Source organism: Halichoerus grypus, chromosome 15, assembly GCF_964656455.1.
Source record: "Halichoerus grypus chromosome 15, mHalGry1.hap1.1, whole genome shotgun sequence".
Taxonomy (NCBI): Eukaryota; Metazoa; Chordata; class Mammalia; order Carnivora; family Phocidae; genus Halichoerus; species Halichoerus grypus.
In genome coordinates, this window is record NC_135726.1 from 52163301 (window position 1) to 52187978 (window position 24678).

The 24678-nt window shown below is 51.4% G+C and overlaps 1 protein-coding gene and 1 non-coding gene across 7 annotated transcripts in view; both read right to left on the reverse strand.

The window, feature by feature from the left end:
- Positions 1–1405: 1405 nt before the first annotated feature.
- Positions 1406–24678, reverse strand: part of PRKD2 (protein kinase D2) — a 33733-nt gene continuing 10460 nt past the window's right edge. For 5 of the 6 annotated variants that reach the window (XM_036114006.2, XM_036114004.2, XM_078062837.1 and 2 more), the window contains 15 exons: positions 23587–23741; positions 23254–23476; positions 22009–22086; positions 21776–21929; positions 18732–18849; positions 17888–17965; positions 16366–16624; positions 14770–14822; positions 14567–14639; positions 13950–14056; positions 12974–13135; positions 9784–9882; positions 4818–5085; positions 2214–2299; positions 1406–1889 (listed from right to left, as the gene is read on the reverse strand). In XM_036114006.2, the coding sequence (XP_035969899.1) occupies positions 1665–1889; positions 2214–2299; positions 4818–5085; positions 9784–9882; positions 12974–13135; positions 13950–14056; positions 14567–14639; positions 14770–14822; positions 16366–16624; positions 17888–17965; positions 18732–18849; positions 21776–21929; positions 22009–22086; positions 23254–23476; positions 23587–23741 (2138 nt within the window). In that variant the 3' untranslated portion in view covers positions 1406–1664. Of the gene's footprint in view, positions 1890–2213; positions 2300–4817; positions 5086–9783; positions 9883–11099; positions 11195–12153; positions 12180–12973; positions 13136–13949; positions 14057–14566; positions 14640–14769; positions 14823–16365; positions 16625–17887; positions 17966–18731; positions 18850–21775; positions 21930–22008; positions 22087–23253; positions 23477–23586; positions 23742–24678 lie in introns of those variants that run through there. The other variant, XM_078062838.1, reaches the window with a different exon arrangement.
- Positions 24158–24264, reverse strand: LOC118549606 (U6 spliceosomal RNA). The gene has a single exon (XR_004924152.1). It is a non-coding gene; the product is annotated as a U6 spliceosomal RNA (small nuclear RNA).

The following is a 24678-nucleotide window of genomic DNA, read 5'->3' on the forward strand; positions in this document are numbered from 1 at the left end:
AGCTTGGTTCTATCACTGGAGATGGAGTTGTCTCTCTGTTGTCTACCCCCTTGGATCTTAGGCCAGTCAGTTTTAGAGGGAGAGGCATTGAGGATGCAGTCCAAGAGACTCCAATATTTCCCAATATTATTAGCTCGAATTATGCCTCAAAGGCATTCTTGTTCATTTGGAGATCCTCATTGACTGAGGCTCATCTGAGCCTCTTTATTTTATTTTAAAGATTTTATTTATTTGAGAGAGACAGAGGTAGCGACAGAGAGCATGAGCGGGGTGGAGAGGGAGAAGTAGGCTCCCCGCTGAGCAAGGAGCCTGAAGTGGGGCTCGATCCCAGGATCAACCTGAGCCAAAGGCAGACACTTAACCGACTGAGCCACCCAGGCGCCCCTCTGCGCTTCTTTAAATCAAAGAGCTGTAGCTCCGGAGCCAACCAGCAGACGGGCTAGCTAACATACACCAGGAAGCCTCAGAGAGTAAGCTCCCTGTACTAGCCCATTTTTCCAGGGTTCAGGAAAGTCTTTATGGTGTGTAAGTCTGAGTGTTTAGAAAGGGCTTGTTTTGGTGCACGCTCCAATCGCTTGCCCTCAGCTGTGACAATGAGGAGCTGGAGAATCTGGAGGTCAGGGGTCAAAGGTGGAGAGATGTTCCCTCTGCCTACAACCTCAGAGCCAAGATGAGGTTTGAGAAGTCAGATCAGAAGACCCACCTTCCTGACCCTCAGGCTCGCTCAAAGCTGCCCCACCCTTTTGGACTCCCCCATCCCAGTCTCACCCACTCTGGGTCATCACTGTCCCCAGACAGGTCTGTCTCTCCACGGGATGGTGAACCCCGTGAGGGAAGGGTCTGGGCTGTCTCAGTCACCACCGTGTCCCCAGCATCACCCAGCACCCAGCGTGATGAATGAATTAGTGAATGAGCAGATTTGGTGTGTAGAGAAGTCATTGCATCAATTTAAAATACTAAATATCGTGGGTCAGGTTTCTACTATGGACCAGACTTGTGCTAATGGCATTGTCATTATTAGTAGTTGTGATTAGTAGTAATACCACTGACCAAAAACGTGGATCAAACAAGCCATGGGATTACTTTGCTCTAAACCCTCTATCCCTCTAGTCATGCTCCTCCATCCATCTATCTTCCCCTCCTGGCATACTCGTTCCATCTCAAACTCTTCTTGCTTTTCTCTTCCCTGTCCTCCTTATGCTACCCTTCCTATCTCCCCCCTTCTAGTCCTCCCTCTTGGCAGTCCTCCCTCCAGATTTCCCACCCCAGTTGGTCCTCCTTCCAGAACTCCTCCGCCTTCAGCCCCCTCTCTCCCACCTCTCCCATCCCCCCTCCCTCCCGCCTCATTCTCAGACAGTCCTCTTTCCAGGGGAACTCCGTCTTGGTGAATAACAGACTCATGATGGAGAGTGCGGTGTGGCCAGAGACCGAGGCCATGGGGCCACAGATGAGTTCGTTTTAATTGCTGGGGAATTCAGGTTGGAAATAACTATCCCTGACCCGCCACGGGCCCCCGCCCTGCTCCTCTCCTGGGGTGTGTCCCATCCATCTTGGGCAGGAAGCGCTTCTGTTTAGAACAGTTCCTCGCTGAGAAGGTGCGGAGGGGCGCTCTCCGGGGACCGGAGGACAGCATCATGGGGCAGCCAAGGTGGGAGCACGACGCCTCAGAGGATGCTGATGCGCTCGGCCAGCCCCTGCATCTCGCGGTCCTGCGGCGGGAGGGCCCCACCGAAGTCCCCACCGAAGTCCCCATCGGGGGGCAGCCCGGGCCCGGGCAGAGGGTGCTCTGCCACGAACTGCTCCCAGCGCGCGTCGTCACTCTCGTGCGTGATGTACCGCTCGCCCATCTTCCCCTCCAGCTCTCGAAGGTCCAGCCACGTCTGGTACTCCTGGGCCCGGGAGAACAGGGGTTAGCTTGCACAGAGCACGACCCATAGCGGCTGAGCTGCGCCCCTGCCCTGCCAGTGACAGGCCCGGGATCAATGAAGGGGAAACCACACCCTTCGCAACCTGCCCAGCCAATAGAAATTCAGCTCCGCCTCCTTCTACAGCCCAGCCAATAGGAGGCTCAGCCACTCTCCGGATCCACGGAAAATTTACCTGCAGCCTTCACCACCTACACAGCCAATAAGCCATCGGGCTCCACCCCTTCCTCCAACCCAGCCAATGAGACCTCCCTCCCCTTTGCTCTCAAGCCCCGCCCCCTGCATCACCTGTAACCAGGGGTGGCTGAGAGACTTGTCCACGCTGTAGCGCTTGCGCATCTTCACCTGCAGCAGGTTGTTGATGAGGTCAATGGCTGCGCGGGAAGGAGACAGACAGTTCCAGCCCTGCGCGGTAGGGGCCGCCCCTCCTCCAACAGGCCACTCCAGCCGACCTGCTACCATCCTGGCCTTCCTTCTGCTCTGGCACCAATCGCTCACCCACTCATTTCCTCATTAAATTACCATCTTGTCCACCTCTCCCCCGACGTTGCATACACACTAGCTCCTACATGTCTTCACCAAGCCTCTCCCACAGTTTCCCCATTCCTATGTCACCTCCATAAGTTTTGTCATACAGAGGTACACCTGTACTATTCTTCACTTATATTTTTCTTTAAGCCAGGGGCGCCTGGGTGGCTCAGTTGGCTGGGCGACCGACTCTTGATTTCGGCTCAGGTGATGATTTCGGCTCAGGTCATGATTTCAGGGTCGTGGGACTGAGCCCTGCATGGGGCTCTGTGCTCAGCGTGGAGTCGGCTTGAGATTCTCTCTCTCCCTCTCCCTCTCCCTCTGCCCCTCTCCCTGCTCACACACGCTCTCTCTCTAAAATAAATAAATAAATAAATAAAATGTTCAAAAAAAATTTTTTTTTTCTTTAAGCCAAACCATTGGTCCAAGATATACGGTGAAGAGGACAATGCAAGTTAAAAAGCAGCATGTAGAGTACACTACCACTTGTGTAAAAGGAGGAAATAAAAGAATATATGTCCATATATTTGCTTGTACATATTTAAAAGATTTGTAATAGCCATTGCCTTTGGGAAGAATGGCAGACAAAGGAGTGAGAGAGGATTTTCACTGCAGACCCTTCTGTATATTTAAATATCTGAGTCACGTCAGTATTTGATCAAAGCAAAAATCGGTAACATTTGGCTTTAAATCACTTCACTTTTTAAAAATTCATTTTCCCCTTGAAAAACTTAAGGGGAAAATAAATTTATTTGTAATGGCAATATTATATCACCCTGGCCAATGAAAATCCAAAGATCACTTGCCATGTTCACAAAAATAAAACGAAAATAAAACAACATTATTAGAAGGCAGTCAGTCAGTGGTTTCCTGCTGAGGCTCAGAGATAGGCCTGTTCTTTAGGAAAAGAAAAATTAGCGACTGTCAGGCATTCAAGACAAGCCGGCACTCATCCGAAGCTGTCTCCTTGATCAGGAGCCTTGAAGGACAAGGCCTCACTGTGTGAACCCCTCTGAGTATAGGCCTCGTCCACACGGCCTCCCTCACACATGTCCATCCACACCAAATTCATTCTTGCATACTTGATGCACTTTGACTGAGACTCCTGAGCAGGTCCAAAAACACAACGCTGAGGACCTGCAGTATTACTGCAGTACTCGGGAATCCATTCTTATCACTTAGTGCTTACCTCTCTTGGGCCCACTGCTGCCACCTTTTCCTGCACTAACCCCCATGTCATCCCCCTCTCTGCCTGCTCCATGAGGCCATATCCCTCTAGGTTCCTTCCCTCCTCAACAACCTTCTTCCCGCACGACCCCTTATTTCCAACTCATCCCAGTATTCCCAGAACCTAGGACAGTCAGTACCGGGCCCACAGTAGGCACTCAACATGCTTGTTGAATAAACTGTTATGAACAGTGATTGTCTTCCTAACCTCCCTCCCATCCTCTGTCTGTCTTCCTGAGCTCCCCAGCTCTAGGGCCTGCCCCTTGTTCTTACAGCTTCCTAACATGCCCCAGTATCTTAGCCCCACTGTAGGCCCACCCCCACACCTGTTCGGGCCCCAACATTATAGGCCTCCCGAGGGAACTTTCTGAGGCCCAAGTCACAAGCCCCAGTACCACTAGCCGGCCACAACAGCAGAGCCCCTGGATCCCAGTGTCCGCCTCGGGCCTGACTCCCCTCTCCTTGCACCCTACCCTTAAGCTTCCCCCCACTCGCTCCTCTTCATAGGTCCAGGTGATTTTGGTCTCAGGATGGGTCTTTCTGGACAGCCTCAGAAACCCTCCATGACCCTGCCCCTCCTCTTGCCACGCTCCTAAACCAGGCCCCTTCATCACCGGACCTGCCCCCGGCCCCAGGCCCAAGTCTGCCCAGCACCCAGCAAATTAGCCCGGCCCTCGTTCCTCAACCCTGCCCTCCGGCACCACTGCTTTTGCAAGGCTAACCCTTTCGGGGTCGTAACCCCAAAGACTCCAGGCCCCAGCCAATGCCTTGGGAGGAAGGATCCGCCCGTTCTCCTGGCCACCCCAGCTGTATGGCTTCCTCAGGTCCAGTAGTCCCTCTCCTGGTCCCGCCTTAGACAGGCCAAACCTTGTTCGGCCCCCAAAGCGCCAGGTGTCTGTCTCAGTGCTGCTGGAGCACTTCGTTTCCTGTGAACTGGGTACTAGGACTGACTAATTCCATACACACGCCTGAGTCCCTCTGCCCCAAGCTTCCAGGTCCAAGGTACCGCACCGTTTAAAGGACCGCCCTCCCTGTGGCCCCACCCACCGCCAGGCTCCACCCCCACAGCCTGGATGTTTCCGGGCCCACCTCTGTTATGGCCCCGCCCACTCCCCGCCCCATCCCGCCCCCACCCACCTCCGGAGGAGATGCGGCTCCAGGGGCAGGCTGGGTACATGAAGGCGGCGTTCTGGATCTGGTCTTTGATGTCCTCGTCCTCGTTGAAGGGGAACGTGCCACTGAGGCTGACGTACATGATCACGCCCACCGACCACATGTCCAGCGAGCGGTTGTAGCCCTGGTTGAGCAGCACCTCGGGCGCCAGGTAGGCAGGGGTGCCCACCACCGAGCGCCGGAACGACTTCTCGCCGATGATGCGCGCGAAGCCGAAGTCACACAGCTTCACCTGCAGAGGGCGTGGGGTGGAGGGTCCGAAGGAGCGTTAAGGCTGCCCCCTGCCCAGTGACCCAGCCCCACGCGCTCCATGGCGTTCCAGAGAAAACTGAGTTTCTCCTCTCACTGGTCGACGGACCTTGGTCGAGTGACTTCCTCCCTGTGCCTCAGTTTCCCATGTATGGAAACTGTTTCCTCAGTATGCCACGAGCGCTTAATAAATGCCACCTGTCCCTGTACTTCCGCCACATTGAACAGGTCTCTTAACCACCTCGTGCCTCTATTTCCTCTTTTGCACAACGGTGATCTGAAAACTCCCTACCTTAAAGGGTGGTTGTATGGGTTGAATGATTAAATACATGGAAAGTGCGGGGCTCAGTGTCTGGCTCGGAGAGAGCCTCACTGGTCTCAGGGGCAGGAGCTGATTTCTCTCCGCCCCAGCCGCGTCACCTGTATCGGGGCTGTTAATAGCAGCTTCCTCTCAGGCTGCCCTGGGGATTAAATGGGACCCCGCGTGTAAACTGCTGACCGTGATGGCCAGCAGTCGGTAACAGGTATACGCCCACCTTTCCCCTGATGGTGGAGGCACTCAAGGGTCACAGACAAGCTTTGGAGCCAGCCACACCCAGGTTCAAGGTCCTGCTCTCCTTCCTACCAAGTTCATAGGCAGTACCACCTCTGTGCTGCCATCTCTGTTCACGTATTGTTCCTCCCCTGCTCAAAATCCTTCTGTGGCTCACTATGGCTCTCCAGATGGAGTCCAAAACCCTTGAAGCCCCAAACCTCTGTTGCCTGCCCTCAAAAACAGCCAGAGCCCAACCACTGACTCGATGTGACAGCCATACTGTCCTGTCCTAAGATCCTTTCCTTTTCAAAGATCCACTCTTTTCTCCAGATGTTACAATGGAAGATTACTTGGCTGTTAAAAGAAACGGAAGGACTGATCCATGCTACCACATAAACGAACTCTGAAAACATGAACTAAGTGAAAGAAACCAGTCACAAAGGGCCACATATGCTATTACTGAATGTTCTGTTCATACAAAACGCCCAGAAGAGGCAAATCTACAGAAAGTCGATTCGTGGTTGGGATGAGGGGTGGTGGGTTTGGAGGATGATGTCTAAGGGGTACAAGGGTTTGTTTTGGGGGGTGATGAAATGTTCTAAAACTGATTGTGGTGATGGTTGCACAACTCCGTGAATATACTAAAAGCCACTGAATTGTATACTTTTCTTTTTTTTTTTTTTTGGATAGGCTCCATGCCCAGCATTGAGCACAGTGTGGAGCACAATGTGGGACTTGAACTCACGACCCTGAGATCAAGACCTGAACTGAGGTCAGGAGTCGGATGCTGGGGCACCTGGGTGGCTCAGTCGTTAAGCATCTGCCTTCGGCTCAGGTCATGGTCCCAGGGTCCTGGGATCGAGTCCCGCATCGGGCTCCCTGCTCAGCGGGAGGCCTGCTTCTCCCTCTCCCACTCCCCCTGCTTGTGTCCCCTCTCTCTCTGTCAAATAAATAAATAAAATCTTAAAAAAAAAAAGGGGTGCCTGGGTGGCTCAGTCGTTAAGCATCTGCCTTCTGCTCAGGTCATGATCTCAGGGTCCTGGGATCGAGCCCCACATCGGGCTCCCCGATCGGCGGGAAGCCTGCTTCTCCCTCTCCCACTCCCCCTGCTTGTGTTCCCTCTCTCGCTGTGTCTCTCTCTGTCAAATAAATAAAATATTAAAAAAAAAAAAAGTCGGATGCTTAACCGACTGAGTCGCCCAGGTGCCCCTGAATTGTATACTTTGAATCAGTGAATTATATAGTGTGTGAATTATATCTCAGTAAAGTTGTTTAAAAAAAAAGTACAGATAGGGCGCCTGGGTGGCTCAGTCGTTAAGCGTCTGCCTTCGGCTCAGGTCATGATCCCAGGGTCCTGGGATCGAGCCCCGCATCGGGCTTCCTGCTCAGCGGGAAGCCTGCTTCTCCCTCTCCCACTCCCCCTGCTTGTGTTCCTGCTCTCTCTATCTCTCTCTCTGTCAAATAAATAAATAAAATCTTAAAAAAAAAAAAAAAAAGTACAGATAATCCTGCTACAAGGGCCTTTGCCTGGGCTGTTCCCACTGCCTGGAATACTTGTCCATCCAAAAAACAGACTCCTACTCTTTCTTCAGAGTGGTTTTTTTCCTCTGACCCTCCAAATGGGCTCTACAGTTATGTGAGCTCAGAGAACCACGTCACAGAACTCATTACAGATATAATTCTATTTTTGTGACAACATGATCGACATTTGCTCTTCCCTCTGTGATCTGTGCTGACCAATATGGTGGCCACTGGCCCCTTGTGGCTACTGAGCACTCGAATGTGGCAAGAGCAACTGACAAATTAGTTTTTATTTTATTTAATTTTCATTAACTTACATTTAAAAATTGATCCTATGTTACATCCCAGGCTGCCACTAACAACTGAATGACTTCCAGAAGCAGAAAGAAACCATGAGGTCGATGTAAGCTGTTTCCACTGGGAGTCAAAATCTTTTACCCTTCCAAAATAAATGTTTTTGTGTTTGTTTTTTTTTTTTGAAGATTTTATTTATTTATATTTGCTAGAGAGAGAGAGCATAGGCGAGAGAGAGTGAGCGAGAGTACAAGCAGGGGGAGCTGCAGGCAGTGGGAGAAGCAGGCTCCCTGCTGAGCAAGGAGCCTGATGCGGGACTCAACCCCAGGACCCTGGGATCATGACCTGAGCCGAAGGCAGACGCTTAACAACTGAGCCACCCAGGCGTCCCTTCCAAAATAAATGTTAATGAAAATAATATCATCTTTTACTATAAACAAAACAAAACAAAACCAACAGGGGGCCTGGGTGGCTTATTTAGTTAAGTGTCTGCCTTCAGCTCAGGTCGTGATCTCTGGGTCCTGGAATCAAGCCCTGTGTCGGGCTTCCTGCTTCTCTCTCCCCCTGCCCCTCCCCTGTGCTCATTCTTTCTCTCTCTCAATCTCAAATAAATAAAATCTTTAAAAAACAAACAAACAAAAAGACCCTAGACTTAGTTATTGGAAAACTTTTAAATATGCTTGGAACAACTTGGATATGTCAGTCTACTTTTTCAACTGCTAATTTTTTCAAATCTAAGCACAAAATCAAATATTTCTGATAAAAATTTCACATCTGAATTGAGATGTGTCCTAGGTGTTAAATACCAGATTTTGAAGGTGTGGTATAGAAAGAAAGGACATTTCATTAATAACTTTTATGTCAATTATACATTAAAATGATAATATTTGAATATACTGGGATAAAGTATTATTATTAAAGTTAATATCATCAGGGGCTCCTGGCTGGCTCAGTCAGTGGAGCCTGCAATTCTTGATCTCGGGGTTGTGGGTTTGAGCCCCACACTGGGGGTAGAGATTACTTAGAAATAAATTTTATTATTATTTTTAAAGGTTTTATTTACTTATTTGTGTGAAAGAGACAGCACAAGCAGGAGGGAGGGGCAGTGGGAGAGGGAGAAGCAGGCTCCCCGCTGAGCAGGGAGCCCCATGCGGGACTCGATTCCAAGACTCTGGGATCATGACCCCAGCCGAAGGCAGACGCTCAACCAACTGAGACACCCAGGCGTCCCAGAAATAAATTTTAAAAAATCTTTCAAGTTAATGTCACCAGTTTCTTTTTACTTTTTTAAGTGTGGCTACTAAAATGTGGGATCTGGTATCCCTAGATACCAGCAGCACCCCTCCCCACCCCCCAACAGCTGTGACAACCAAAAGTGTCTCCAACATTGTCACATGTCCCCTAGGGGGCAAAACCGCTCCAGCTGTAAACCACTGGTAGAGATGGATGTTCCTTGGCCATAGAGAGGAGATGCCTTTGCTTACTACAGTTCCTGATGCCCCCACACGGAGCTTGGCTCTTAGTAGGCACACAGCAATTCTTAGTTGAATAAAATGAACCTCTGGCTTTTGAAATGAAATGAACTCAGTGTTTGCAAAACACAGATCATAAAGCAAAAGCTTTACAGGATGTGGAAGGGCCACATGAGAACCTGTAGGCCCTTAAACACAGTAGGCATTTAATAAACTGTATCTGTTACAATCGTCACCGCTACCCAATCTGGTTCTGCCCCTGGGGGGTGTTCTCACCGCCCAGTCCCGAGGCTCATCAGAACTGTTTTCCTAACAGACCCACAGAGGAAATTACCAGTTGTTCCCCAATATCTGTTCTCCATTTCCCCCTTAATAATAAAAATCTTGAATTGGAACGGGCCACAGGGCCACGCAGAATAAAGACTACATCTCCCGGCCTCCCTTGCAGCCATCCATGCCACGTGATCTAGTCCTGGCCAATGGGATGCTAGAAGACGTGCCTTGTAAACTTCCACACCATCCGGGAAGGAAGGGGGTGTGTCCATTTCTTCCACCGTGTTTCTTTCCTCCTCCCTCCTACTATCTTGTCACGTGATGGGGACCATCATGAACCACGAAGGCTAGAACATCATAGAGAGGCCAAAACAAGACAGCCGGAGCCAAGTACCTGACCCTAAGGAACTGCTTTTTCAACCTTAAAATGCTTATGCTGGACCCTATATGAGTGCGAAACAAGCGTCTGTTTTATTTAAGCCATTGTTATCTTGAGTCTCTGTGTCCAATTATCCTGATTCATACAATCCCCACCTGCCTCCAGTGTTAGCTGGACTTCCCCAAATCAAGCTGGGACATGACTGACCTGAGGAAAGGGGTCCGCTGATGCCAACAACACGTTTTCCGGTTTCAAGTCACAGTGGACGATGTTCTTGAAGTGAAGGTGTCTCAGAGCCACCAGGATCTGAGGGGAGGAGGTGGGGCCGGTAAGAAAGGTAGAAAGCTACCTGCCCCAGATTCTGCCACCAGCCCTCCAAACCCCATCCATGCCCCCTCTCTGTACCCCTAAAGATGCCCCCCAGGGCCAGGGGAGGCATTGGAGCCCCAAATAAGAATCTCAGAACCCCGAAACCATGAATCCCGAGATAGGAGTTGGATAATTCCAGAAATGTCTCGACTGGAGCAGTGGGTTTGGGAAGAGCCTGAGACCCTCTGGCATGTGGTAAGCTCCTGACAAAAAAGAGCTAATATGAGGCTCCTGGCTGGCTCAGTTGGCAGAGCTGGCGACTTGTGACCTCCTGGGGCATGAGTTCGAGCCCCACCCTGGGCCTGGAGTTTACTCTAAAAGGGGGGGGCAGGGTTATTAGTAAAGTAGCAGCCTTTAAGAAGGTACTATTGCATGACTCCATTTTTAAAAAAACTCTAATGTGAAACAGTACAAATACCAATATGATCTACATTATATATTAAATGCAATACTCTTAAGAGGCGGGGGGACTCTAGAGCCGGCCTACCCAGGTGGAAAACCCAGCTCTACACTCACTAGCTTGTGGCATCGGGCAAGCCACTTTAACTCTCTGGGTCTCAGTGTTCTCACCGGTAAAATAGGGGGTAATAAAAGTACCCATCCTCAGGGGTCGCTGTGAAGTTTAAATGCGTTGAGGCATAGAAAGCACTTAGGACAGTGTCTAGCACAGAGCAAACACTGCATTAGCTACTACTGTTGCTGGCACCTGGTCCTCTTTCTGGGATGGCCTGTGGATGAACCTATTTCTGTGCGCGTTTCAAATAGAGCTTTTCCTGCTCTGTTAATTCAAGAGTATTCTATGATGGCAAGGTGAGCTGATTTGCAAAACAAAAAGCAAAAAAATGGATACAATTTCCAACCACTTTATCTGGGGACACTATGATCTTCCTTGATTCTGTGTAATCCTCAGGCTGCGGCCAGGAAACTGAGATCCACGGTGTGTATGTACCTCTTTTCCCGACTTCCTGTTTGTTGACCACCCCCCCTCCCCTACTAGTACCTGAGGAGAACAAAGAGGGCAGGTTGGAAGCTAGACAGATCTGGGTTCAAATCTCAGCCAGACCGCCACCGAGCTGTGTGACCTTGGGCAGGACACGGACCCTCCCTCCACCTCAGTCTCCTCATCTGTAAAATGGGGTGCTGGTAATACCTACCTCAGAGGGCAGTTGTGAAGCATAAACAAGCCCATGAGGTAAAGGGCCTAGCACAGGACTTGGGGTGGGACAGACAAGAGGCAGAAGGTAGAAATCTGCAGAGAGAGAGAGAGAGAGAGAGAGGGGAGCACAGGCAAAAAGAGAAGGAGAGATGGAAGACCAGAAAGAGAAACCAACCAGTTGCTGAAGGCCGGCAGTTCCCTCTCCTGAAGTCTGGATGAGCCTGCCTCAGTGGGCTTCTCTCCCCACCCCACAAGCCAACCTGATGAAGGCACAGTGCTGGGGAGAGCGAGGGTGCCGGGCCTGCATAGAGGAAGCGCAGCACAAGGGACTTTGCAACCAAGAGAACAAGTCCCAGAATCAGGTGAGGGACCAGCTGGATGGGAAGGCCTTTCTAGGAAGGCTGTAAAACCCAGAAGCCATGAAAGGCAACATTTAACGTTGTAAAAGTTAAACTCTTTATGGCAAATAAAAGCCATGAATGAAATGAAAAGGAAAACAAATACAGGGATACAAAAAATTGAACAACACAAGTGACAAGGATCCAGTGTCCCTCATATACAAAGAGCTCTCACAATTCAATAAGAATAATCCAACTGAAAAATGGGCAATGGGTATACAAAGCACAGGCCAATAAACATAGGAAAATATGCTCAACCTCACCCATAATTTTTAGACTGCCAAATGAAGCCACATGAAGTATTATGTTTCCACCTATAAGACTGGTGATTATTTTATCCAGAGTTAGTAAGGAGTGAGGAAGTAGACATCCTCCAACTATTGTTGAGAGCAGACTGAAAAGGATTTTAGACACTAACTGGGCAGCATATTTAAAAAAAATCCTGAAGCACATTTCCCTGGACTCAGGAGTCTATCATCTGAAACGTGTTCTATGGAAATTCTCCCACCAGAGCTCAGCAATGTGTGTAGAGATATTCACAGGATGTTGTTTGTAAAGGTGGAAAAGTGAAAACAACCTCTGTACTCAGCGATTACAGGACTTGGTGATATCCATCATGGGATACAATTCAGAAAAAGAGGCAGCTCTACGTACCGAAATAGAATAGCCTTCCAGAAGTACTATTAAAGTGAAGAAAGAGGCGGAACAACACACAGGTGACACGAATTAGTTTGACATTACTAGTTAAAAGCCCGGATCCTAGGTGCACATCCCACCAGCTGTGTGACCCTGGGCAAGTTACTTAAAGTCTCTGAGCCTTGTTTTTTTCCGACTCAAAAACAGGAGCAATCATGGCCACTACCACATGGGTTGCGATGCAGATAAAATGAGTTAAAACAGTGCCTGGCAACCGTTAGCATCCCCCATCCCCACCCTGCCCACTCTGGGTGATCGTTGTCCAGGCCTGAGGCTATCTTGGTCACAGCTGTGTCCCCAGCACTGCCTGGCATGCAGCCGGGAACAGAGCAGGGGAAGAGGGAGAGCTTGGTGAACCACCCAAGAAATGGATGAATGAGCTCCCCACAGAAAGGCCTCCCTCCCCTTCCCTTTTCCTACATGAATATAGTCAGGCCTTAGGGAATCTCATTCTATAAAGGACTAAAAAATATAAAATAATCATTTCTGATTTTTCTATACTAATAACTATAATTATCACTACTGCTCTATTCTTTTTATCATTTTATTATTTTCTATTGTTATTACTCTTATTACTCTACAGTCTGTTCTATTATTACTCTTTCGAAATTATCGTTCTATTATTTTTTCTATTGTTGTTATTATTACTCTCAATTTTTTATTATCCGCTATTAGGACTCCCACCAGTGTCTGCCTGAGCTGGGCGCAGGGCAGGTGGGGAGCCAGGCGGAGGTGGGCAGGGGGCAGGGGGGTAGGGGGGGTGGGGGGGCGGGTGCACCTGTGTAATGAGGAACTTGGTGAGGCGCTCGGGCAGCCGGCCCTTCTCACTGGAGAGGATCATCTCCAGCATGTCCCCGTGCAGCTTCTCCATCACCACAAACACCTTCTCAGGTGTCTCAAACATGCAGTCCAGGTTCACGATCCCGGGGTGCCGCAGACTCTGGGGTGGGGATGAGGGGTAGGGTAGCAGTCAGGGTCCAGGTCACCCGTGAACTTGGGACCCCAGAGGCGAGCCATGGGAGCAGATGGATGACAAATAAGAAGGATGTCCCCAGAGGGTCAGCAGCTCCTTCCCTGGGGGCGGCAATGGGGGAGGTGGGAGGGGCTTCCCACAGACCCAGACAGAACCACATCCCCACACCACCAGGTATCTAGAAGGATCTTTACATCATGAAGCTCTGTCGAAGGTCCAGGGTTGTGGGGGGGAGGAGGGGAGGGAGGGAGCAGAAGTCTGGAACAATGGGAAGGACCTTTGTACATCTCTGTGTTGTAAATCCTCCTCCCTCTCCCCCCAAGCCCTGCCTGGCCTAACCCCATTTCTACCCCCCAGGTCCCCACCCAGCTTCCTCCCTGGGCTCCAGGCTCCAGTCCCACCACTTTCCACCCACTCTCCGGGGGCAAGCCTGCGAGATCTTCCTAAAGTACACACTCAACCCTATCCCCTTCTTGCTCAACATCTTTCCATGGCTCCCCAGTATCCTCAGGAGAAAATCCATAGGGTGTGACCCCACCCTCCTCCCTGCCCTCACCTCCCACCACCTCCCCACACATAAACCACCTAGTAACCTCGAACTTCAAATTCCTAGAAGACTTCATGTTCCCTCTCACCTCTAGACCTTTCTTTGCACAAGCTGGTCCCTCTGCTCAGAATACCTTTCCACCCCTTCAGTCTCAACATGCATGTTCCCTCCTCCAGGAAGCCTTCCCTGACCACCCCCAGCCTGAGTCCGTTGGTCCCTGAGCCCAGTGGTCACCTGCAGAATGGCCACTTCGTTCCGGAGCTGGCTCTCCTGCTTGGTGGGGAAACGCAGTTTGTCAATGACCTTGACTGCCACGTCCCGGCCTGTCTTCCGGTGCTTTCCTGGGCAGGGGGTAGGGAGACTGAGGATGAAGGGAGCAAGACCTTCCAGTCCTGGTAAGAGGAACACCCCCCACCACCACCACCACAAAGACACAGGCATAGTTGAACAAAGGTGGGCAGAAGGCCATCAGGGTGGCTCTGAGGGGTTTCCAGGAGGCATGTGAGGGGCGGGGGACCTTGGGAATAAAAGCTTTGGAATGAAGAAGGTAAAAGACAAGAGCTCTGAGGAGGGAAATCTATCACATGGGAAACTAGATTTATAACCAATCAGAATCTAGGAACTAGCTCTGTGGCCAATCAGAGTGAAGAATTCGCTCTCCCTATTAAGAAGGGGAGAAAGTCCATTGGCTTTTTCCAGTAAGAAAAGGAGAAGCTGCATCCATCTGCTTCGAGGATCTAGCTTTCTAAGTCAACCAGAACAGGAAGTGAGCATGCAGCCAATCACATAGGAAGGTCTGGAGCCCAGGAACCCCCAGGACCCCCTCTGGATTAGCTCAGAAGCATCCATACCTCCATAGACCACTCCAAACTGCCCGGAGCCCAGCACCTCATCCGGGAAGATCTGATAGACAGTGGCGATGTCCTGCATGGCAGGCATGGGGAGGGTCAAGGGGGCAAATGGAGATGGGGTGTTGGGGAGACTAGGGAGGGCAGGAGGCTGCGTGGGAGGCAGAGGACATCCTTGGGACCATGGGGTGTGGGCAGGGTCTCACCACGTTCTCTTGGATCTGGCTGTTAGACACGGAGATGCTCAGAGAAGCTTGTCCTGGGGAGAGTGGAGAGGTGGAGGTGAGGGGACCCCGGGCTCAGGATTATCTTCACCCAGAGACAGCCTCTGGAGCCACACCACCAGGATTCGAAGCCAGGGGATCCTGTGCAGCTCTGGGCCACTGATTTGTCCATTATGAACCTGTTTCCCCATCTAGAGAATGGGGATAACAGGTGCTCCCTCCTAGGACCAGTGGGAGAAGTAAACAAGATAGGCCGAGGGGGCTCAAGAAGTGTCACGAATGATTTCACTGAGCATTGTACCCCAAGATCTCAGGGCCAAGGGAAGCACGCTGATCCCATTTTATGGAGGAGGACACTGAGGCTCTCTCAGCGGGATAGCCCAAACTGATTGCAACATACATCTCCCCCCGCCACCGCCGAACTTGCCACCCTACCACTCAACCAGAGCCAGACATTTCGTAAGTTCTGACCCTTCTGCCATCTGAACACCTGCCCCCTTCCCATTCCAGGCCTGGCCCCTCATCCTCCTCCCTGGTCTGTCTGCCCCTGTTCTGCTCTCTCCTATTCACCAGCACAAACCTGAGTCTGTCCTTCCCCTGCTCCAAACTCTGCCATGGCTCCCCAGCACACTCAGGAGGAAGCCCAAGCCCCTTCAATGGCCTCACAGGCATTGGTCCCTCATTTACCTCTTTGACTTCAAGCCCCACCATGCTGTGGTGTCCTCCCGACACCCTGGCCTTCTTGCTGGGCCTCAGATACAGCCAAGTCCCCTCCTATCTCCTGCCTTTGTACTTGCTGTTCCCTCTGCCAGGAATGTGCGTCCCTTCCGCTGGACTTGGTTAAATCCTCCTCCTCACTCACTCTCCGCTCAAACTTCATTCCTGGGGCCACGTCACGTTCTACATTACCCTTGTCATTCCCGCAGGATGATCTGGTGAGTGTCTGTCACTCACACTGGATTATGAGCTCCAGAAGGCAGGAGCCTGGGACTTTCTGATCATCTTCTGCCTCTGCTTGAAATATTTCCCATCTGCATTCCCCTCTCTCAGCCCTCCTCAGCTTCCAGGTCTCAGCTCAGATGTTGCCGCATCCAGGAAGCCCTCCTAGATACCCAGCCTGGATCATCTATCCCCTCTGAGCTCCCACAGCCCTCTGGCTCCCCTGTCCCAGCCCTGCCCACTCTGGGTCGTCACTGCCTGGGGACAGGTCTGTCCCCCTTACTGGACTGTGAGCCCTGGGAGGGCAGGTCCTGGGCTGTCTCGGTGACAGCTGTGTCCCCAGCATTGCCCAGCCCAGGATGGGGAAGATACTCAGTAAATATCTGAATGAAATACTCTGAACTCACAATCTGGAGGAGTTGTCACCACCTGGGACAAGACTCAGAAAAGGGAAGTAACATGCCCAAGGCCACACATCAGGTCTGGGGCTTAATGGAGATTTGGACTCAGGCCAGCTGAGTCCAGAATCCACATTCTCCACTGTGCCATTCCCTGCCTTCTTCCTGGCTCTTCCTTTCCCTGGGACCCCACGCAAGCCCTCCCAGACCCATCCTCTCAGGGCCCAGGGTGGGGACTTACTGTGGGGTGTGTGGCCTGGGGCGCTGGGTGCGTCCTGGAGTATGACTGGCATCAGAGCCTGGCGGATGGCCGTTTCCCAGCCCCGGGCAGCCTCGGCCCCCTGCCCACTAGGCCCCCCTGGGGCCCCGCCAGGCGTCTCGCCCACAAAGTAGGTGACATTGGCAGTGACGATCTCGAAGCAGTGGGGGTTGGTGCCTGGTGGCACAAGGCTGAAGTTCTGGGCAGGCTCCACGGTGAGGATTTCTGACAATGGAATTTCCTGGCAGGACAAAGAACCAGCACCAATGAGGATGCCAGGCAGACCCTGGGGCTCCCCATTTACTCAGAAGAGCATATAGAATCTAGTATCTGTGGGAAAGGGCCTGATTTGCATAGAGTAGTCAGAAAAGGCCTCCTGGCAGAAGTTACATGAAGCAAGAGATCAGAAAGGTAAGATGAGGCCAACTGGTGGAGGATGGTGGAAACAGCATGTGCAAAGGCCCCGAGGTGGGAAAGGCTGGTATTCAAGGGACATGCTCTATTCCCATCACATTCTCTATTCACATCACACACAGGAGGTGTGCCATGTTTGGTGAACAAATGAAATTAGGCCCTGAGGGGCCTCATGGGCCACAGAGAGGAACCTGGGCTTTGTCTCCAGGGCCGTGGGGAACCATGGAAAGGTTTAGAGCAAGGCAGGGGGAGGTCTCTGGCTGTGTGCGGAGGGTGGACGGGAAAGGATGGGACTGAGACAGGAGACCAAAAAGGAGGCTGAGAGGGCCAGGGGGAGGGGAGGGGACGGGGAGAGAAGGTGCAGGGTCTGTGTGGAGTGAAAAGAGCGTGCTTTGAAAAGTGTTGGAAGAGAAAGTATGTGTGTGGGGGGCACATTTGCAGAAGGGGGAGAAAAGAATTAAAATAACGAAAGACTGAAACAGGGACAGACTGACATAGCTAATAAAAGCAGATGACAGAGACGTGGTGGGGACAGCATCCTAGTGTGGCCGAGAATACAGAAGGATGAGAAGGCACCCCCCCATGGGAAGCCGCTCCAGGGCAGGTAACCCCGAGGCGTCCGAGTTTTATTTTAAGGGCAAAGGGAGGGTTCTGACGGTTTTCTCGGCTCCTCTGGCTGCTATGTGGGACAAGGCTGTGGGGGCAAGCGCAGAAGCAAGGACCCAGGAGGAGACAGCCCAGAGCACAGTGCGGCCATGGCAGGTGGTGAGGGATACTGATAAATGATCCAATACTTCATTTTAAAGTAGTAATGGTAACAGGGAGCTCCACACAAGCCAGGCCCTAAGCTAACCGCTTCGAGGAGGTGATCGCTGAATTAGGGCAGCAGCCCTGAGGCGAGGACTAGTCTTTGAGGCCTTTTACAGGTGCCAGACGGGAGGCGCAGAGAGGTGAGGTAAGCCGCCTGGGTTCCCCAGCTGGAAAGTGGTGGGGCCGGGCAGGCCCATTTGCTGATGACATGCAAGCAGGCAAGCAACTGGGAGAGGAGTGGGAGGAGGAGGTTGGGGGAGCTGGGGGCCGGAAGGCCCACCTTGTAGTATCTGTTGGTCGTGTTGTTCTGGAAGAGCGTGATGCACTTGCAGTCCAGGCGCCAATAGTGCCGCTTCCTCTGTTGGAAGAGGTGCTCCAGGTGAGGTGGTCCGCCCTTGGCGCGGCTGGGGCCCCAGGTCTTCCCGGAGCCAAACCCCGCCCCTAAGTCTAACCCCACCCCCAGAAGGCCACACCCCTTCCATCTCTCATCACCCACCGCTCTAATTCTAGCTCCGCCTCCACTAAGGCCCCGCCCATCCCTAACTCCAGCTCCACCCCCACCTCTTTCCTTTCTCAGATTGATCCCGCCCCTCCCGCCTTAGCTCCGGCTCCACTCCACCTTGCCCCGCCCCATAACCCCCCTCCAACTTTAGGTCAGCCTCCAGCCACGCTCCTCTGCCCCTAAACCTGCCCCACCCCTATCTCCTACCTGCCCAGACCCTGGCCCCGCCACTATAAGCCCTCCCGCGCCTCCCTCCCAACTTCGCCCCACCTGGCCCCACCCTGTATCACACCCCCACTTAATTACCTCCAGTTAGGCCTCTAGCCCGGCCCAGCACCCCCTGATCCCATCCTCTATAACCTGAACCCTTCTCGCTCCCTACCCTAACTTCAGCTTCCCCATTCCTGGTCCCACTCTTCCCCTGACCTTGTCCTTAGCCCCGCCTCTTCCCTGACTCCTGCCCTGCCCCTTCGCCCTCCCTTAGAACCCTTCCCTCTAATTCTAGCTCCGCCTCCAGATAGGCCCCGCCCACCATAACCCCACCAGCCCCGCCTCCTCAAGCGGAGCTTGCCCCTCCCCTAACTCTAGCTCCGCCCCACATAGCCCCACCCCGCCCTCTCACCAGCGTGTCCTTGTTGCTGTAATGAACCACCCAACCCTCGCGCAGGGTGGTGCTAGATTTCCGCGTCGTGTGTCGCACCGACTGCACCACCCTCATTAGGGGGATGTACCCCAAGGAGCTGAGAGGGAGGGGGAGAGGAAGAGGTGAGAGGTTACAAGTGGAAAATACCCATTAGCAATCGGGGCTGAAGGGCGCATCTCTGGGCAGCCGGGAGTTGGGGTTTTTTTGGGCCACATTTCTGTGGTTTCCACATTTCCCATAATGAGGAAGGGGACTCTTGAGAAGGCCACATTACAAGGCTGGGTTCCAAAGTCAGGCTGCCTGGCAAATCACCTAACCTCTGTGCACCTCGGTTTCTCCACCCAAAGGAGTTGCTGTGAGGAGTGAAAACCTTTCTTAGGCGTTTAGCACAATGCTTGGCACCCAGTGGGCGTCCGATAAGTGCTCATCAGTACTGAGCCCAGTGATTGTGCAGCCGGCTGTGTGACACGAGGCAAGCGACTCAACCTCTCTGTGCCTCATTGCCCTTTTGTGCACATGCTATTATTACAGAGAGGAAATGAAGGCTGAGGGAGATTCACAGACTTGCTCAACTCCAGAACCAACCACCTCTTGATCCCTGCACTAAACAGGACTCGGTTGGCCTTGGCATTTCCCTTCGCCTCTCTGAGACTTGGTTTCCTCATCTGTGAAATAGGCTGCCTCTCCCAACACCCCCACCCCACCCCACCCAAGTCAATCAAGACCCAGCTCTGACACCCACTTATTCTGTTACTAAACACTCCAGGAAAGACCTGGCATACCCATCTCCCCTTTGGCCTGGTTTCCCATCCCCTTCCCCTTGCCCTCCCTGCTCCAGCCACACCAAGCTCAATGCTATTTCTGGAACATGCTTGGCCCTACCACAGGGCCTTTGCACCTGCTATTCCCTTTGCTTGGTAGGGAACCAAGCTATCTTCCACATGTCTCCTTTCCTCCCCTCCTTCAGATCTCTTCAAATGTCACCTCCTCAGATAGGCTCCCTTTAATGACCCTAACTAAAATGGCATATCTTCATTTTCTGGCCCCTCTCATTGCTTTATTTTTATTTTCTTGATAGCAATCATCAATACCTGATGCTATGCATGCATTTATTACCTGTCTCCCCAACTAGAGTGTCTGCTCTATGAAGCCAGAGAGTTTTCCTGGTTTGGTTCACAGCTGTGTGCTTGGAAGTCCTAGAACCCAGTAGGTGCTCATTAAGTGTCTACTGACGGACCGTGGAAGTGGCTCACCCTCCTCCCCATGTTTATGTCTCCCTGATCCTGTGGGGTGAAGTCTCAGCTCCTTTCTCTTAGTAATTACTGGCTGAAGCCCCTGAGCTTCAATCTTCTAACCTAGGAATGCGTATAGTGATCCTTATGGTCCTTCTGAGGATTTAGTTCAAAAACAAGTACTTATACATCAATGATGGTTTCAATCCACAGGTTACCCTTATTTATACATGTATTACTGTATTAATAGAATATACCAATAATAGTATATTAATATTATTCTAAAACATATGCAAAAAAGTGAAAACATCTAAAAGATGAGATTAAAAGTAAAGAGAAATGGAAATGCAAATATTTGTCCCCATACTCCGGAATGGATCACCTCCCACCCTCCGCACTTTGGGGATTCAAGAACAGAGTACCGGGGAGGATTCTCTCTCCATCGTTTACAACCCAGCAAGCACTTGACCCGCATGATCTAATGGAATCCGAAAATCACCCCATGAGACAGGTGCTGTCATTGCCCCAGGAGGAAACCGAGGCTCAGGGAGACGTGATTCACCATGTAAGTGGCGGATCTGGGACCTAGCCCTGGTGCTCTCAGCCTCCAACGTCCTAGGCTTCCAAAACCCCGCTGCCTTCCTGCCTCCTGGACACACAGGCATTCCACACCCATGCCTGAAGCCAGGCCCTGTCCTAGGCACCTGGAGAATGGACCTGACCTGACCTCTACCCACTGGATCCTTGCCATCAAGCACTTGAGCTTTTATGCTAGTAGAACTGAATCAATATGAATCCCATTTATAATTTAAAAATGTAAAATTAAGCAGGTTATTATTTTTCAGAGCTTCCATGCCAGAAGAAAGCCACTGCCCGTCAGGTCCTTGGGGATGGTTTTCCCCTTCCCCATTTTACAGATGGGAGGACTAAGGCACCGCAAGAGGAAGGGACTTGTTTAGGCCATACAAGTCAATCTGAGGCCAAAATGGCTAAAAGAAAGTGGGTAGTTTTCCTTCCTTTCTAAGATTTGACTGCTCTGCGAGAAGAGCTAACACCCAGGCGCTATTTTATGTACTTCATTCGTATTCATTCGCTTCACCCTTACAACAATCCTCAAAGGTAGGTCCTACTTTAGCCCCATCTTACTGATGAAGAAACTGAGGGCCCAGAGAGGTTAATCTCCTGCCAAAGGCCATACAGCACTCTGGTTCCAGATTCCCACGTTTTTACTCTTTGCTCTGTCACTTTGCAACACAGACTGTTTCTGGAAGGGCCTGCCAGCAGCTGATCCCAGTGACGTCCTCGGAGAGAGGAGCTAAGCAGCTGGGAGGCAGGGAAGCAGGAGGGTTTGACTATCTACCTTTTGAATGACTGGATTAGCAGTTCCGAAAAAGAAATATACTCTAAATTAAAATCTGCTTCTACAGGGCACTTGGGTGGCTCAGTCGTTAAGCATCTGCCTTCGGCTCAGGTCATGATCCCGGGGTCCTGGGATCGAGCCCCGCATCGGGCTCCCTGCTCTGCAGGGGGCCTGCTTCTCCCTCTCCCACTCCCCCTGCTGTGTTCCCTCTCTGGCTGTGTCTCTGTCTGTCAAATAAATAAAAATTAAAAAATAATAATAATAAAAAAATAAAATAAAATAAAATCTTCTTCTATGAAAACTTTCTAAAAATGTACATTTTTCAGGAAAAAGGTAAAATTTAAAAACATAGTGTGGGTGCCTGGGAAATTTACAGGGGGACATTGACCCATTGTAGAGATAGGGCCTTCCCCGGAGGGTGCCCTGGGTACCTCTCGGCCTTGCCTCCCTCGCCTTCCTCCTCCTCACTGGCGTGGAGGGCGTTTTCCGCGTGGGAGCCCGGGATGACCCCAGAGTCGTCGGACTCATCCATGAGGGAGCTCTTGTCAGCCTCGCTGAAATCGGTGGCCTCCTCCATCGGCACATCTAGGGGGACGGGGGCATCAGAGGGGCCTCCGCCCAGTCCCGCACCCCCCCCCTTCCGGCTCAGCCCACAGCCTCTCACCTCCATTGATGAGTGCTTCCCCTAAACAGTCGTTAGGGACGCGGGTGGCACAGCGCTTGTGACAGTTAAACTTGCAGTCTGGTATGAGGACAGGGAACAAGTGGACAGGTGGGAGGGGAGAGAGAGGTCACCTGTAAGGGTTGAACCTTGACTCCTAACCCCCAGACCCAAAAGATTCTGCTCTTGCTATTTGGGGCAGGAAACCTAGCTGAACCTTCTCTGGTTGTCCGTCTTTGAGTCTAGAATAGTTGGGGCTGGGGAATTCCTTGTTGCGGGGGCCTGGTCTGTGCATATCATAGGTGTTTAGCAACCATCCCTGTCCTCTACCCACTAGATTCCAGTAGCACATCCCCGTATGATTATAGATTTTTTTTCTAGAGTTCTAAGACTCCAAATTTCAATGTCCAAGTGTCTAGAACTTGACACATCTATGATTCTACAGTTCTATGATTCTAGACTGCTAAGGCTCCTTGATGTCCAAGGTTTTAGGGTTTTCTATATCTAAACTCTAGAAATCAGTGATTCTATAGTTCTATAATTCTGGACTGTGAAGCCTCCAGAATCTAATGATTCCAAGGTTCTAGGATTCCATACACCCTAGATTCTAGAATTGGATGACTCTAAATTTTTATGGATCTAGACATCTGGTATTCTAGAATCTGATAATCCAGAGTTCTGTTCTCTAGATGTCTAGGACTCTAGGATTCCATGGTCCCAAGGGTTTATGATTCTAGACTTCTAAGGTTTGCATTTGATGTTTCTAAAGTTTCGATATTCTGAGATCCAGAATTCTTGAAGCCTATGATTCCAGTTCTATGGTTCTAGAATTCTCAAGTTCTACAGTTTTAGAATCCCATGCTAAGTGGCTTATAGATCTAAATTTCTAAGGTTCTAGGATTCCAGAATTCCAAAGGTTCTAGAACACCAGGATTCAGGGCACTCTTCTCCTGAGGCCCTGTGCTCCTAAGAATCAGAATACTGGGATTCTTTCTTTCTTTCTTTCTTTTTTTTAAGACTTTATTTTTAAGTCATCTCCACACCCAACACGGGGCTCGAACTCAAAACCCCGAGATCTAGAGTCGCAGTCCCCACCGAGTGAGCCAGCCAGGTGCCCCCAGAGTACTGGGAGTCTTAGGTCCTGCCACGAGCCCAGCCAGGTGAGAGAGGCCCCAAGCCGCTGAACGAGTGTGTGTCTGTGTTGGGGCCCTCTGACCCCGTCTGTCCCCCCCTGGGGGCCCCGCTGACCTTTGCACTGCAGGCCCTGGCGAAAGAGACCCTTGAGGAGTTTCTTGCAAGCCTGGCAGACGGTGGGCCGCGTGTAGCTGTGGATGAGGAACGTGTGCGGGACCTTCACCTTGGAGAGCAGCATCTTGTCCAGCTCGATCGGGCGGCCCGTGTAGGAGGAGGCCGAAGATGAGGAGGAGGATGACGGGGGGCGGCGAGGCAGGAGCTCGGTGGTACTACGGCTCTGCGGTCAGCAGGATGGAGGGGACACATTAGTGCACGGCCCCATGCCCGGGCCCTGTCGCCCGCCCCCCTTCCCCCCGCCACCAGCCAGCCCGCTCCTCAGCCCCTCACCAGCTCATCAGCCATGCAGGGCAGGGACTCGGAGGTGCTGAGGCGCACAGAATGGCCACTGGCCAGAGACGTGGACGACAGGCGCCTCTTGCGGGCACCACTGCAGTTGTTGGGGATGCTGAAGGCACAGCGCTTGTGGTAGTTCAGTCCGCAGCCTGCGGGGGGCGCCAGACGATCAGAGACATACTTCCACCAGTCCTGGGCTCTAAGGCTCTGCCCCGCCCCTTTTCCCTTTGGTAGATTAGGAATACAGCAGATCTCTCAGGAGAACCCCCTACGGGTGCCATTAAAGCCGACGAAAAACTACCTAAACCCAAATCGGGTAGAACCGCTACCGGCCTGGAAGGTTCTGGGCCACCAGGCAAAGAACCATGAGCAGGTGAGGTGCTTGCTGAGGACCCAGGAAATGTGGATTGGGTAGAGGCTGAAGGCGGCCACAACCACGTGACCAGTTGCACAAAGGAGGAGCGTACTGGCAATGACCGGTTCTTCCTTATATATAGGTGTAAACGAAATATTTGTGTTTTCTTCCTTTTATCCCCCTATCACCTAACACAATACTTATTATTTTTTTAATATGGAACGCTTTAGGAATGTGCGTATTGTCCTTGCGCAGGAACTATGCTACTCTTCTCCATATTGGCCCCATTTTAGTACATGCGCTGCCGAAGGGAGCACTGTATCGTATTTAAATTACAGGACATCGAAGGAAAAGAGTGAACAAGCATCCCCATCTTCCCGGGAAAGGGTTAGCATGTTTTCAGTTGTACTCGGGAGGGTTCTACCGTATCAGATGGAAGTATGACTTTATTGTCCTTTCTTTCCTAATTTATCATTAAAAAAAAAAATCCAAAATCCTCGTCCATGAAAGAATCAGGCTCAGCTTGCTGTTTTCCTAGCGGGCTTCCTGAACCCTTGCTCCCATACATCTCCAGAGATTCCAAATGATTCCAGGATGGTGCCCTGTTCAGGAGTGAAGAATGTTCTTCCAGCCTTTGGAAGCTTCTTTGGGACCGCCTCATGAAGGCTGTCTTCTGGTAGCCTGGCTGTCATAGGCTTTCCCGAAGGTGGTGCTATGACAAGAGCTTTGGG